Below are 12,416 nucleotides of genomic sequence, written 5' to 3'. Positions count from 1 at the left end.
AAATTATAGTGATAATATATTAATACTTAAATTGTGATTTAATGATCAAGTGATTATATGATATAATCATATAAATTATAGTGATAATATATTAATACTCAAATTGTGATTTAATGATCAAGTGATTATGTTATATGTATAAATATTTTTATAATTATAATTATAAAAATATATTATATAAAAAGACGGTTAGCGGTTACGGTTAGTAAACCCAATAACCGCTAACCGCTAGGCAGTTATAGCGGTTAGGTGGTTAGCGGTTAATATGGTATAGCGGTTAGCGGACAGTTTTTAACCGTCCGCATCGACACCCCTAGGTGGGAGTCCCCCAAAATTTTAGAATTCTCTCAAAATTGTGTTTTTTTTTTTTTTAAAAAAAAGATAGATCTTGAATTTTATTGTTTTTTTTTTTAAAAAAAAAGAATTTTAATAATTTTATGACAAGTAATTTTTTTATTAGGGGATTATTCATATTTTTTTGTAGTTTAAAAGGGACATTGACACAATTAATAGTTTATAAAGACATTATTAATGAGATGATAGTTAAGGATGTGTATTTTTTTTTTTTAAAAAAAAAAAGGCCGGGAAAAGAATAAAAAACAATAAATAATTAAGACAAAATTGTGGCCACTTAAACAAGAATTAAGATCTTCTCATATTCATTTAAATCGAATAATATTCAATTAATTATATTTGAAGAGTATTTCTATGCTCTCAAAATATAAAATAATAAAATATCCATTCAGTATGATTAATTCGTCGGTTGAAATGAACCGAAAATAATTATGTTTTTGAATGACAAGACTTTACCTTCATTTTCTTTTGGCTTGCGTAACGCAATAAAACAAAATAAAACGAAAAAGGGTAATATGGCCATAACAAAGTACCGAGGACATGGGCGGAATATAGTGAAATGAACCGTACCCATCCGGTCCGATCCAAATAATACAGAAAATTAGGGTTTCACTATAAATAGCAACATAAACCCTACCTTCTCCTTCACCCTGTGAATCTCCCATTGCAGCTTCCAAAACCAAACCCTAATAGGTCTGTCTCTGTCTCTGTCTCTGTCTCTCGCTATGTTTGTGGATACGTATTTTTGGTTACTAGTGATATAATCTAAGGGAGTTTGGAACTTGTGTGGTGAGGTGCAGGGAAGTAGGAGATGGCGATAGTGCCAGGGCCGTTGATATGGGAGATGGTGAAGAAGAACAACTCCTTTCTGGTGAAGGAGTTCGGAAGAGGAACGGCGAGTGTACAGTTCAGCCGGGAGAGCAACAATCTCTACAACCTCAACTCCTACAAGCATTCCGGTATGCTTATTCGCTGCCTTTCTGTTTGGTTCCCGAGAAATTTGGTGGTGATGAGACTTAGTGTTGTTTTTTTGTTTTGTTTTTTTTTTTTTTTTCTTTAAATTTTTGAAATGTTGAATACAACGAAGGAAAACAGTGCGTCTGCTGGTTTTTCCTTGGTCTGTGCGACAGAACAAATGTTTTAATTTTCGAATTTTTATTTAGTTTAGGGATGATTTTTATCAGAACGGAATAGAAAATAAAGTTTTTTGACTGAAGGAAAAGGATTAGAAAAGTTCTAGTTTTAGATTCTTCTTTGCAGTTGTTTTATTTTGTTTATTTTTTCAAGGAAATAAATTTATATTCGTTATGCCAATTTTTGGTGGGCGCTGATTAAAACTGAAGGAAATAACATAGTTTTATGGTAATTTTAGTTTTTTAAGAAAATAAATGTCTTAGTAACTAAGAAGCTAATACGATCGAAAATTTTGGTGAGGATCTGGAGGGAAAAGTAAAGGAAATGAGAAGTTTGAAAGATTTTTTTTAAAATGATTTAGGTTTTGTGGAAATAGGAGTGTAAACAGAAGTCAGTGAATATGTTTGTGTAAGATTAAATAGGGTTGGTTAGTTCAAGCTCTATTGCATCAGTGTCTGTTTGTTAGCATGGAGGAGTGATGTAAAGTGAGGGAAACTGAAGTTTCTACATCTTTCAAATTTTACATTTTCTGATGTCTATTACTGAAAAATGTTGTTTATTGTAATCATCAAAGGACTTGGACAACATTTTTATGATTCCTTCAATCTTTGTGGCTTAGAAACGATGTGGTGTGCCTTAGATTGTATTAGGATAGAATATGAGATGTTGCTAGTTCTTGTGGGAAACTGTGGACCTGTATGCTGCCTGTTATCTGTGAATAGTTTTTGTCCCTGGAGACCAAGAAACAACTCAAAACATTTTTTTTCCCTTGGACTGAACAAAAGGTTTTTTTAGCTATTTTTAGTTAATTGTCTCTTCCAAGTTGTGTTTTTGACAATGCTATAAGGTATATAGGCCTTTTATTTTCTTTGTTTTTTTGTTGGTTGAAAGTCTTAATGAATTCGTGAAAGCGGCTGAAGCTGCAGTTTTAAAGCCTAAGTTTAAATTTCTTAAGGCTCTGATTTTCTTTTTTCCTCTCTTGTTTTGCTATGCTAGGAGGACTTAAACCATTGCTTTTTTGTTGGGCTGCTAGTAATTGAGGGTCTTATGCATGTCTTATGAAATCTATCTTTTTGTTTGGATGCATCAGGTTTGGCAAACAAGAAAACAGTTACCATTCAACCTGAGGGCAAAGATCGATCTGTGTTGCTTGCCACAACCAAGACCAAGAAACAAAACAAGCCCGCTGCTTTACTCCACAAGTCTGTCATGAAAAAGGACTTCCGGAGGATGGCAAAGGCATTGGCTAACCAGGTAATTTTAGAAGACAGGTCCTGTTAGATACATGAGTCTTACATGTTTAAGTATTTTGTCTCTTCAGTAATGTGTTTGATCATAGGTGATGTGTTTGGTCATAAAATGTCTGATCTTGTAATTCACTGGAAGCTTACCTCTAATCAAATTCCGTCTATTTTCACCCCAAATTTTAGGTTTTTCTGCAGTGATGAGCCTCTAACATGTAAGCAGAAACCATAATATGGTTTCTTCAGTGAAATACACTTGTTACGCTTGGCTTCTGAGCTTAGATGTTTAAGCAGTGTTTGAGTGAACTGTTTCTAGTCTATCTGATGTAGGCAGGGCTCAATTGGTTATCACTGTTTTTGTCTCTTCAGTGACGTGTTTAGTCATTAAAGGTCTAATCTCCTAAATTCACCGGAAGCTTACCTCTAATCAAATTCCGCCTATTTTTACCCCAAATTTTAGCTTTTTCTGCGGTGATGAGCCTCTAACATGTAAGCAGAAACCATAATGTGGTTTCTTCAGTGAAATACACTTGTTACGCTTGGCTTCTGAGCTTAAATGTTTAAGCAGTGTTTGAGTGAACTGTTTCTAGTCTTTGTGATCTAGGCAGGTCTCAATTGGTCATCATGATGTTCTTTTTGGGAAAGTTGGTGAGCCGACTGTTTTTGTCTCTTCGGTGACGTGTTTGGTCATTAAAGGTCTAATATCCTAAATTCACCAGAAGCTTACCACTAATAAAATTCTGTCTATTTTCACCCCAAATTTTAGTTTTTTCTGCAGTGATGAGCCTCTAACATGTAAGCAGAAACCATAATGTGGTTTCTTCAGTGAAATACACTTGTTACGCTTGGCTTCTGAGCTTAAATGTTTAAGCAGTGTTTGAGTGAACTGTTTCTTGTCTATGTGATGTAGGAAGGGCTCAATTGGTCATCATCATGTTCTTTTTGGAAAAGTTGGTGAGCCGACTGTTTGTGTCTCTTCAGTGATGTGTTTGGTCATTAAAGGTCTAATCTCCTAAATTTACTGGAAGCTTACCTCTAATCAAATTTCACCTATTTTCACCCCAAATTTTAGCTTTTTCTGCAGTGATGAGCCTCTAACATGTAAGCAGAAACCATAATGTGGTTTCTTCAGTGAAATACACTTGTTACGCTTGGCTTCTGAGCTTAAATGTTTAAGCAGTGTGAGTGAACTGTTTCTAGTCTATGTGATGTAGGAAGGGCCCAATTGGTCATCATCATGTTCTTTTTGGGAAAGTTGGTGAGCCGACTGTTTTTGTTTCTTCAGTGATGTGTTTGTTCATTAAAGGTCTAATCTCCGAAATTCACCGGAAGCTTACCTCGAATCTTCTGCCTATTTTCACCCCAGATTTTAGTTTTTTCCTGCAGTGATGAGCCTCTAACATGTAAGCAGAAACCATAATATGGTTTCTTCAGTGAAATACACTTGTTACGCTTGGCTTCTGAGCTTAAAAATTTAAGCAGTGTTTGAGTAACTGTTTCTAGTCTATCTGATGTAGGCGGGGCTCAATTGGTTATCATGTTCTTTTTGGGAAAGTTGGTGAGCTGACTGTTTATGTCATGGTTCTATGCATCATGGTCGTTGTGTTTCATTGAGCTGTATATAGTCTATATGATGTTGGCAGGCCTATGGTTATCGTGTTCTAGTCTATAAAAATCACAATTATTTCACCCATTACAGGGTCTTACATGTTTGTGTATTTTGTCTCTTCAATGACTTGTTTGGTCATTAAAGGTCTGATCTCCAAAATTCACCGGATGCTTACCTCTAATCAAATTCCGTCTATTTTCACCCCAAATTTTAGTTTTTCAGCAGTGATGAGCCTCTAACATGTAAGAAGAAACCATAATGTGGTTTCTTCAATGAAATGCACTTGTTACGCTTGGCTTCTGAGCTCCCAATGTTCAAGCAAGCGTTTTCATTGAATTGTATCTAGTCTATACAATGTTTGCAGGCCTATATTCTTAAAACTCATTATTTAACCCGTTGTAGGTGGGAGATAACTACTACAGGCCGGACCTTAAAAAAGCTGCCCTTGCTAGGTTGAGTGCTGTGCACAGGAGCCTCAAAGTCGCCAAATCCGGTGTCAAGAAGAGGAATAGGCAGGCCGTGAAAACTCCTTGTAGGAAGTGAGTTGGAGGTTGATAACTTGTATTGTGGGTTGTTTTCATTCCCCATAGCATCCATCCCGGATTACCATTTTTGTTTCAATATCCATTTTGTCTCGACTCTTGTTTCTTGTGATACTCTTTGAATTCTTGATTATTTTGGGTTTGTTGAATTTTTGAATTTAACGCCACTTGTAGTCATTGGTCGCAAGCAATTACAAAATACCTGCTGGAAATGAGTAAATGGTTTCATTCTTCACATATCTTTTCCATTGTGCCAACACTCGAAAACCCTTGGAATGAGCAAATTAAGCCCGGGGAAAATTGATTTCTGCTACACCCACGGATCGTTATCCAGTTGTGTAAAGGAGATTGTGAAGAACTTTTAAACTACTAAATCATCATGCACGTTATCGTGTTAAAGCGCTTCAAAACTTGCGTGTGCGAGATTTGGCGCCGACAGGGGCCGCACGTGTTTTAACCCGCTGGTCAACAGTGTTTCGGCGGCAAAATCAAGTCAATTTTCTCAATTGCGTTGTGCGGAATGTCTCGTCCTCGTTAATTGATGGGCGTTATAATTTGGAGAAAGCTTTCTTATTTTGGGTGGGAAGAAATTCTTTTGAAAATGGTTTTTATTAAATTAATACATATTTATGAAGCACGTGATTTTTACATGTGTTTTAAAATGTATGGAGAAATTATATGCTCTACATACATGTAGTACTTAAAAAGTTCTTCTAGGCCAAAAAAAAAAAAAAAAAAGTTTAGTAAAAAACTTAAAAGCACTTTTTAAAATAGCATTGCAGGAGAAATTTAAAAATGAGTCTATTTATAAAAAGCTTTTTTTTTGTTTTGAAGTATTTTATTCTTTCCTTTATAAACCCTGATATACTCCAGATTATGTTTCAGCTCTTTCCATTTTTTAAAACCCAGCGTTAGAGTGATGATCCGTACAAGAGATTGTTTAGAAGTAACGAATATGAATTACTACTCATTTTGATTTGTCTGAAAGGGGAAAAAGAGGGTTCACCAGAATAACGAACAACGACTTGTAGTATACGGAATCTTACACGAAAAAGCATAGAAAAAAAGAAATACTGCGTATGATTTATGAACGACAATTAATTTGTAGAAATTGACTTTTTTAGATTTGTTTTTTCTGTAGGCTCTATCGAAGGGTTCCAAACTTTGCCGGCAAGTAAATGGAAAACAAAAAAAAAAAATATCTTAGAGCTTGTTTGGGATTGCCTTTAAAAAATAGAGTTTTTAAGTAAAAAAAAAATGTTTTTTTTAGTAAAAGCTTTAAAATGAAGTTTTTGCCAAAAATACGTTTTGACAATTTTTAAGCCTTTTGAACTCTTAAAAGCAGGGACGGAGCCAGGAAATTTTATGGGAGGGGGCCAACCAAAATTTTTTTATTAAAAAAAATAATTTTGATTGTTTTTTATGAACTAAAAACTACCGTAAGAGCCAAAAAAAAGTGAGCATTTGAAAGTAAGGACCAAAAATAAAAAACCTTAATAGGTATGACCCAAAAAAATTACGAATAGGGACAAAAAATTTTATTGGATATGGCCAAAAAATCTAAAAATAGGGCCAATTTTTTTTTTTTTTTTTTTTTTTTTTTGGAGGGAGCCAAATAACTAAACTTAAAACATTAATTTAATTTTTTTTTTTATTACTTCTAAATTTTTTTTCTTCCTTATTTGGTGGGGGGGGGGGGACCATGGCCCACCCCGGTCCCCCCCTCTCTCCGTCTCTGCTTAAAAGTACTTTTAATTTTTTTACCAAATGACTATTTTTTTCTTCAAACATACTTTTTGAATACTAAATATACTTTTAAGTTCTTTAAACGCAATCCTAAACAAGCTCTTACTCTTTGGGTCATACCCATCCCCCGCCCCCATGGTTTTGTATTTTTATTAACGAAAAAGTCAGACTATATGTATATCACTTTCTTAAGAAAAACTTGTGGTGAAGGTTTGGTGGTTAATAAAAAAACAATTTATCAAAAAGGAATCTGGGTTTGGAATGTTGAAAAGTCAAATCAATGGATGGAGTTGCCAAGGGAAAAAATGGAAGCATTAGAATACAATTATGTAACTTGCCCTTGTCTAATTCTCCAACCTTATATATAAGTTCGTAGGTTGTTTGAGTTTCTCACAAACAAGAGTTTCAGACTTTCTGCATAACCAGGAAGCTCCAGAACGATGTCGATGAGGAAATCTGCGTCTCTGAACAACGGCGAAGCCGTGGAGGGTGAGGTGGCAAAGCGTGGACGCTTTGATCGCTGCTTCTCCTTCATGGAGATTTCAGTAGAACCGGGAAAGGCTGTGAAGGACATGGATTCCAGCAAGTTGAAGGCTGAGATCAAGAGGTGGGCCAAGGCTGTCGTGGCATATGCCCGGCAGGTTAGTGGTCGACTTGGTGGCTCTCGTGGCGGTTGAATTTCAAGCACGTGCGTGCTAATTGCTGCTATTGCTTTTTGTAACGAATATTTGCTGCGGCTATCTCTGTTCGAGCAAGACTCTGAAGGGCGCTGCTCCAAAATCCAAATTCTTTGTATATATATATAATTATTCAATTTATTCGTTGCCTTCTGGATTTATTTTTTAATTTTTTAATTTTGTATTCCTTCTTTTTGCTTTCGGTATTTAATTATTGTGGTTCTGGAGCTCTGAAGAACACGCTGAACATGAACTTTTGGCCAGAATTTGCCAAAAAAAACCAAAAACAACCTTCACCATACATGCACGCACGCTCCTTCGTCGTCAGCCACCGCTCATCCATTTGGTGGTTCTCTGTCTCATCGCTCTAGATGGTGTCTCCTCCGCCTTGTTCCGCTCCCTCATAAGTTGGATATGACTTAAGTTAAAATTGGTTATTGTTCATAATGAGTCCCTATAACCAACTTCACTGTCAGCTTTCTCAATTGTCTTTTCTGCCTTCGAAGATTTTCTCTAGAGCTGTATGTGGCTGAATTACTGTCAATATTAAATTTTCTTTTTAGTCTTTTGCATTTTAAATTATGTAATTTTTTATTTTTGTATTTGCATTGTGTTACGTGAAAGCTTTTACATACACATAACGTGATAGATTGTTAGGTTTTTGAAGGAACTTAGACCTTTTAGATTCGTTGAAGAGAACCTAAAACCTTTTCAAATATAAAGTTTGGATTAATTTTCTGTTTTTTATTTTTTATTATTATTATTATTATTCATAACATAATAGCCTTTAAATAAGCAAACTATTACAATATTTTCTAGGGCTGAGTCATCAGCTTTTATTGAAATATAAACTAAGGCCGAGTCATCAAGACTCTTACATGGAAATAAATAAAGACAATATCAAATAAAAATAAACACAATATAATATTCTACCGCATCATATATTTTAATATATCATAATATTAATAATTGTTCCGCATAAACTTAATTCTCGTAACATTTCTTTCCCCTTGAAAAGGACTATAACGACCTAGATTTTAAAACTCTTATTTAAATAAAATTAAATAGATTAAAAATATAATCGATAAATTAGAACAATGATATGTGGAATAATGATATTAAATAACTATTTAGTGTTAAAGGTATATTACATTGATTTTTGACCACTTATGTATATTATTTCAATTCTAAAAATTTAGCTTCACTAATATGTTTATGGGCATAATCAAACCCAATCTAGTCAATAAATTATTTATATTGGCGTTTAGTGAATTCATAAATTAATTTGAAGCTTTTTCAGTTTTTAGCCTAAAAAGCAGTGTCTTAATTTTCATACTGTCTAAATGAGATTAAAACTGCTAAAGAAAGATACCAAGGTTAGCGACCTTTGTTGAAAGATTAAAGTCTTCTAGTAATAAGGATTATAGTAAATATCATGATTATAATAATTTATTAAGGCAAGTGGCCAAGTGGGAATGCAAATAGTTTTTTTTTTTTTTTTTTTTTTTTTTTTTTTTTTTCATTCAATTAAGGGAAGCGGGTTACAGGACTGACTAATTGATCTCAAAAGGGGTGAGCACCCCAACAACATAGCCTAAAAAGTAAATGTAGTACAAATTCAAGAACGAAATCTGGATCTGGTCCAAAAGGACCAAACAGCAGGCAATAGCATACAAGCCGGGCCTTTTCCAGGGCTGCACAAGGCGGTTACAAATAGCAAAGAAACTTGATAAAGAGTCCGATGCAGTAAAGGCAACAACCACGTTGTTGCAGGTCAAACACTGCAAAAACCGATTCGGAGCTGTAGAAGGCCAACCGCCAGCAACAAAAATCCCCCAAATAAGATCCATCCACTTCAGTACAAGGGGGTGAAAACCCATAGAAAATAACAACAAAGATAAAAAACAACAACAGAAAAGCTGCAAAAAAAACTATAGCAGAAAGCCAAACACACAAAATCAACAAACAAAAAGCAAAGGAAAAACAACCACAACCAGATTCTGGGCCCGCATCGAAGATCGGAGGGCTAGAAACAGAAGAAACAAAAAAACCACACAGCACCGGCAGGGGCGGAGGTAGGTGGGCGGAGGAAAAATCGGAGGAGCCACGTGAGGAGGCGAAGGCGGATCTGAGGTAGAGATGGGATGGCGATGGCGGATCTGTGGAAAGCTCGACCGATTTCAGGCGAATCTGTGGCGGTGAAGGGACGGCGGAGGCGGAGCAATGAGATGGGGCAGTGAAGGTGGCGCTGAGCGGAGCTAGCTGAGGAGCAGGGGAGAAGAAAAAGAGAAAAAAGAAAACCAAGAGAAAAACCAGGAGAAGAGGAAACAGGGAGAAAGGGAAAAAGGGGAAAACAGAGAGGATACATAGGGGGTGGGAGGAAGGGAAAGGAAAAACCTTTCCCTCCTCCCAGGAGAAACCGCACTAGGCGGTGGGCAAAGTCTCACTGAAGGAGACGGTATGGAAAAAAATATCCAGAGCTTCTCTCTCTACAAAATAGAGAGAGGGAATGCAAATAGTTAAAGCCTAAGTTGAATCAGAAACTTTGTACAGGCCAAAAATAGACTCAAACGAACTCGTATGAAGTCGAACTAAATATAAAATGTTTATCTCGGAGTCCTCTATCTACTCTCAAAATTTCACGTCAATCGGAGTACGTTTGGACATTAAAAAATGGATTGGGATACACTACCCTCATTTTGGACGAAAATACTATTTGGTATAGAGCATGAAATATGGACTAGATTCATTCTTTTGGTTAAATACATCTCAACCTTTAGATTAAATGTGTAAAAATAAATCATAACCATTCATTCTCTTATAAATAGAGCCAAAGCTAAAGTCACTTGCACTTTACCTTTTTATTTACAATCTTAGAACAAGTAAAATTGTTTGCTCCTCCTTTCATTTTATTTCTTAGTTCTAGTCAAATACCATATAGCCTAGATCTTTCTTGTAGTGTTCAAGTGTTTTTCTAAACTAGTTACCTAGAGAAGATTTGGTGGAGTTTTACTTCTAAGGATTATTGGGTAAGTGTTTCTTGTATAAATATCATGATTTATTGCTTGTATCACTTGTTCTCATTTAATTTTTTAAAGACCTAATAAAAGTATAATGTAAAATAAAGTAATAGATACAAGTGATTTAATAATAATGAGTTAGTGGACAAAATCAATTAAGGACTTATAATATTATCTATATATTATTTACTTTACAGTATTTACATTCAGTCATTTCTTTTATTGTCATTTAAATTTTAGTTCATATTTTTGGCTGTAAGGACCATTTGATCTCATCCTCGAAATATGAACTCAGTATTTACATTCAGTCATTTCTTTTATTATCATTTAAATTTTGATTCATACTTTGGTAGGTATGGACCATTGGTCTCATCTCTAAAAAATGAGTCATGCTTTATATATATTATTTATAATACTAATTTGTATTTAGTGATACTGGCCATTAGCCTTGTCACCAAAAATGAATTCAGGCATAAAGCTAGTTATAAGTGATTATCTTAGATTAATATAATAAAATGAGTAAGTAAAGATGAAGTGACAGATAATAAATAAATATAAAAAGATGGGGGTCTTTAAACAATGATATTATTGGAATGAACTAAGTATTGTTTGTATGTATGTATTATATGCAGAAGTGGAGCAGAATACTACACTAAAGAAAGTAAGTATGGATATACTTACTGAGTACTAGCTTTGTTTTATTGTTATAGGAATTCTTATTTTGTCTTATAAATATAATTTTGCAATACAACTGCTGCATAATGTGTCTAATAAAATGGGCTGATAAGAAGATAGCCACCTTAAGAACAAGTTGGGTGGATTGCCGCGAGGAACTGTCGGTATCTCAGTGGATGGGGGTATATAACCGTCCAACGGGCCTAATATATAACTAAGCTGGGGCGGTGTAGTTGCCAGCACCAAACAGGTAAACCTCTAAAGTGTGAGGGACATAATGGACGTAAGCGGGCTGAGAGCTCATGACAAGAGGTCTGAAGAAAGATTATCATAAAACATAAACTAATCTATCATTACGCTGCATTCACAACTCATTCATTATTATATATTTTAGTCTTTAATCTTACTTGTTCAAACTAGTCTTTTTAGTCTTTATCTCTAGGAAAATAGATTACTCATTTGTTTGCCTATGTAAAAATGATAACGTTATCTTTACATAGATCTTGATGTAGGAATAGAAAGTGAAGACGATGGTCTTTTTACTGGTTTTGATGGTTGATAAACCATCTACTGCAGGATTGATGCTTACTCTATGGAGCAAGTCTCATTTATGTTAATCGCTTTTATTACGTATGATGAGTGTGAACTTAATAAATATTACTATATTAATTTAGGTGCCGTCTGTGGCATATATTTGGTACACTTAGTGTGTACATATGTTGTAATGAAAACTATGTTTCTATTTTATATCACCTCGAGGTATTTCAGTTAGTTCAATTGTGTTGTGTAAGTTATTCCTAGGTCATAAAAAAAGAAAAAAAATATATATATATATATATATATATATACATACTCTGCCGTAAGATTGTATTTTCTAAAGTTGCAACATCACGACTTCGATATTTGCTAGTCAAATATCGGGGCGTTACAAGGACCTTGTCCTAAAGGTCCGAAATCTTGTTCTTGAAATAATCTTGCTCTTGGAATAGAGTCTGCATATTCATAACACAACAAAAATAATAGATAATAAAATATTACCATGACCAAGCATTTGCTCTTTCACGCCTTGTTAAGCAACTTCTAAAAGTATCTTCAATTTTTTTTTTTCTTTTTGGAACCAAGCAACATCTAAGCCCTTTTTTCTTCTCCTTTGGGTGAGCCACAATCTAGCGTGAGATGATAAAGTTGGCACGATCAAGCAAGACGAAGTTGGCGATTTCAGTGGAGACACGGCTAAGATGGGGCAGTGTTGGACTGTGATGGCAAAAAGACGCATATCTGCGGTTGGAAGTGTTGCCTTTGTTTGATCTGTTGGCGCAATTGGATGGTGACGAAATTTGGTGGTAGTGAGATTGAATTGTTGAATTGGGGCTTCAACGTGGTGGAATGGCTGAACGACGACTTCAATTTTTTGT

At 34.9% G+C, this 12,416-nt stretch overlaps 1 protein-coding gene and 6 non-coding genes across 7 annotated transcripts; all 7 read left to right on the top strand.

The window, feature by feature from the left end:
• The first annotated feature begins 975 nt into the window (after positions 1-975).
• LOC132187754 (large ribosomal subunit protein eL28y) lies at positions 976-5,120 on the top strand. Its single transcript, XM_059602174.1, has 4 exons — positions 976-1,047; positions 1,155-1,313; positions 2,579-2,742; positions 4,744-5,120. The coding sequence occupies exons 2-4, from the start codon at positions 1,166-1,168 to the stop codon at positions 4,882-4,884; spliced, it is 453 nt and encodes a 150-aa protein (XP_059458157.1). The 5' UTR covers positions 976-1,047; positions 1,155-1,165; the 3' UTR covers positions 4,885-5,120.
• LOC132188885 (small nucleolar RNA R24) lies at positions 2,924-3,013 on the top strand. The gene has a single exon (XR_009440945.1). It is a non-coding gene; the product is annotated as a small nucleolar RNA R24 (small nucleolar RNA).
• Positions 3,198-3,287, top strand: LOC132188887 (small nucleolar RNA R24). Its single transcript, XR_009440946.1, has one exon. It is a non-coding gene; the product is annotated as a small nucleolar RNA R24 (small nucleolar RNA).
• LOC132188884 (small nucleolar RNA R24) lies at positions 3,504-3,593 on the top strand. The gene has a single exon (XR_009440944.1). It is a non-coding gene; the product is annotated as a small nucleolar RNA R24 (small nucleolar RNA).
• LOC132188883 (small nucleolar RNA R24) lies at positions 3,810-3,899 on the top strand. Its single transcript, XR_009440943.1, has one exon. It is a non-coding gene; the product is annotated as a small nucleolar RNA R24 (small nucleolar RNA).
• Positions 4,112-4,201, top strand: LOC132188888 (small nucleolar RNA R24). The gene has a single exon (XR_009440947.1). It is a non-coding gene; the product is annotated as a small nucleolar RNA R24 (small nucleolar RNA).
• Positions 4,560-4,649, top strand: LOC132188882 (small nucleolar RNA R24). The gene has a single exon (XR_009440942.1). It is a non-coding gene; the product is annotated as a small nucleolar RNA R24 (small nucleolar RNA).
• Positions 5,121-12,416: the final 7,296 nt, after the last annotated feature.

The sequence above is a fragment of the Corylus avellana genome, chromosome 6 (assembly GCF_965113065.1).
Source record: "Corylus avellana chromosome 6, dhCorAvel1.hap1.2, whole genome shotgun sequence".
Lineage (NCBI taxonomy): Eukaryota > Viridiplantae > Streptophyta > Magnoliopsida > Fagales > Betulaceae > Corylus > Corylus avellana.
The sequence above is the reverse complement of the archived record's forward strand: the minus strand, read 5'-3'. Positions and strand labels throughout refer to the sequence as shown.